Raw genomic sequence first — 2,731 nt, forward strand, 5'->3', positions numbered from 1 at the left:
CCCCCCCCCCCCTCCCCTCTCTCTGCCCCCTCAAAAAATAATGTGATTATCTACTTACATTGGACAGTCTCGGGTCATGCTGCTAACAGTTTTCACACTCTGATATATTCCCTTCTGAAATCTTGGCCATTACAGCCAACAACACATTTTCGCAGACTTGGACACCAAAATTGATTTACTTGAGGTGTTATTTAGCCATTTTAACTAAAGGTTTTTCATGCGTCTCAGAAGTTGTTAGGATCAAAACTATTTCTTCCTTTACGTAAATACAGTGTGTAATTTGGCACTAATTAGTAGTTATTCTCTTGTAATATATCGTAGATTTAGATGATTTTTGTATAGTTTATTTACGCAGAAATGATGTAATAGAAAATAAAATATCCAAGAAAGTTTGCAGAAGAAGATCAACATAGCAATTTAAGATGAGAAAGAGTTTTGCGTGTTAATTAACAACATTTAAGTTTTACTTGTCGTCATGAAGCAGGTTTGGGGATTGTGCATGTTAGAAAATGTAGTCTCTATATTCCCTTTTCTTTTCACTACCAAGCGGTATTTGTCTCCTTGATTATCTTTTGTGGCTTGCAAGACAATATATGCATTGAAGCAAGGGTCCCCGCTCTTTTAGCCTTTGCTGTTAAAACATGCTGCTATTTGTAGGCTATCTAAGAGATTTTCAAGATCATCTAGAGAATTAGGATAACTGAATAATTAATCATGAATTCTTGTAGCATTCTCAATTTTGAGGTATGAAAAAAATAACATTTTCATTTCATGGCACTACGTCTAGGCTGTGTATTAGTCTGTTTCTATTCACTTTTGTTAATGATCTTTACTTTTCTGGTGTTATTTGCATGAATGCTTCCTACTGTTACTTTGGCCTAACACTGAGCTACTTTCTTGCAGTAAGTTGGGGTCTTTGGAGGAGATATTGACTATTGAAATAAAACCTGGTTGGAAGAGGGGCACAAAGATCACATTCCCTGAGAAGGGTAATGAGGAGCCTGGTATAATTCCTGCAGATGTTATTTTTGTGATAGAGGAGAAGCCACATGCTCTTTATAAGAGAGATGGTAATGATCTTGTTGTCAATCAGGAGATTACACTACTGGAGGCCCTCACTGGTAAGACGCTTGACCTGATTACCCTGGATGGGAGGAACCTTATGATCCCACTGACTGATATCACCAAGCCTGGTGCTGACGTTGTTGTTCCAAACGAAGGAATGCCTATCTCAAAAGAACCTGGGAGGAAGGGTAATTTGAGGATCAAATTAGATGTCAAGTACCCGTCAAGGCTAACTGCAGAACAGAAAGCTGAGCTAAGGAGAGTTTTAGGCGGTGTTGACTAATAGTTTTTAACAGGAGTAGGTCTTGAACTTGTAGTTGCATGTAAATAGTGTGTATACATTTGTAGAATGTGAAGGCTTGGAAGTTTTTGGGTTTTGCCGTTTTGGTTTGGAGGGGTTGGGTATTGGCTTAGCTATTGCAATCAACTATATTCAGAAATCTAATGGGAATAGGTTTTATTGTAACTGGAAGGAGTAGGGTTTTCCCCCTAGTTTTTGGGCTAAACAGGTAATTGGACCTGAGCTTGGATTTTTTTTTTTTCATTTTTTCTGTGTGAGTTTTCACTCACGAACTAGATGCCATATATAGAAATGTCAAGTGTCTTTGGATTTTGAGCTGTGGCGAAGCAATTTTGCTTTTGCTTCAAAAAACAATAAAGTGGGATGTATTCATTTATTGCAAATTGAACCTAAAAATGCTTTTTCTGTATGATTTTTGTCCTTTGGAAATTGGAAGCATGTTTTGATGCTTAGAATCATCAAATGTATTCGTGCTTAGAACCATCAAAATTGTGAAAAATGTATAAAAAGGCATTTTAAGCTTCAACAGCTGCTGGTCTAGGGGCTTGAAATGCAGGGTTGGAAAAGGGAAGTGTTTACTGGTGGGTGTCATAAGAAAGAAGTAAACTGGTACTTGCGTTGTGCAGTCTTAAAATCTGTAATAATGCGCTTGGGTTTTAGGAAGCATCTTCAGAGTTGAGGTCTTTGAATTCGATGCATCCGACGGGGAAAGTGGTCACCTAAACCTAATACGAGTTTCTTTCTGGGTTAGGTAAGAAGCTGCAGGTGGCGGTGGAGGGCGGAGGGGCAGAAGCTACCAGTCCAGTTTTATGGATTACCCATCTACTTGCTAAAATTAAGTCACGAATTTGTGTACATTCTGGCCCAAATGGCCTGCCATTTTGTATTCTAAAAAGTAAAAGGGCAATCCTGGGGCAGCTTGGATCAACTTGTATGGGCTTTTGTCTCATTACGTTTTTTCCTGGGGAGTGTGGGGCAATCTAGCTGGAAAGTAGAAACCAAACTCTACAGACAACTACCAAGCCTGCAAGATAGACAAAAGTTGGCATTTTTCTAATCTTCTCGTAAATAAAGCAGGACTTTAGCCACACTCCATTTCAAGGTTAAATCAATCAAAGAGCTAAGGACAGCAAGTAGATATCTTCATTGAATATGATGGACACTAACTCTAATCTTTCTCACAAACAACCACGAGGGATTAAATAATAGAGTGGTCCTCTCTTCTCCCTTCTCTTTCTCCTTGTTTCTGGAACGAGACCCCCTGGTCATGGCTCATTATATAAAATGTGTAAATGACAAAAGGCCTGGCTCCCCTTGTATGTTCTGTTGTATATTTGTTTAATACTCTGGCATCATTCTCATATT

General features: G+C 38.7%; 1 protein-coding gene across 1 annotated transcript in view; it reads left to right on the forward strand.

Moving 5' to 3' along the window:
- The window catches only part of LOC18604579 (dnaJ homolog subfamily B member 4), a 4,051-nt gene extending 2,276 nt beyond the window's left edge, over window positions 1-1,775 (forward strand). The window contains exon 2 of the mRNA XM_007037129.2: window positions 904-1,775. Coding sequence (XP_007037191.2) covers window positions 904-1,348 — 445 coding nt within the window. The 3' untranslated portion in view covers window positions 1,349-1,775. The remainder of the gene's footprint in view (window positions 1-903) is intronic.

The sequence above is a fragment of the Theobroma cacao genome, chromosome 3, assembly GCF_000208745.1.
Source record: "Theobroma cacao cultivar B97-61/B2 chromosome 3, Criollo_cocoa_genome_V2, whole genome shotgun sequence".
In the NCBI taxonomy this organism is placed as follows: domain Eukaryota; kingdom Viridiplantae; phylum Streptophyta; class Magnoliopsida; order Malvales; family Malvaceae; genus Theobroma; species Theobroma cacao.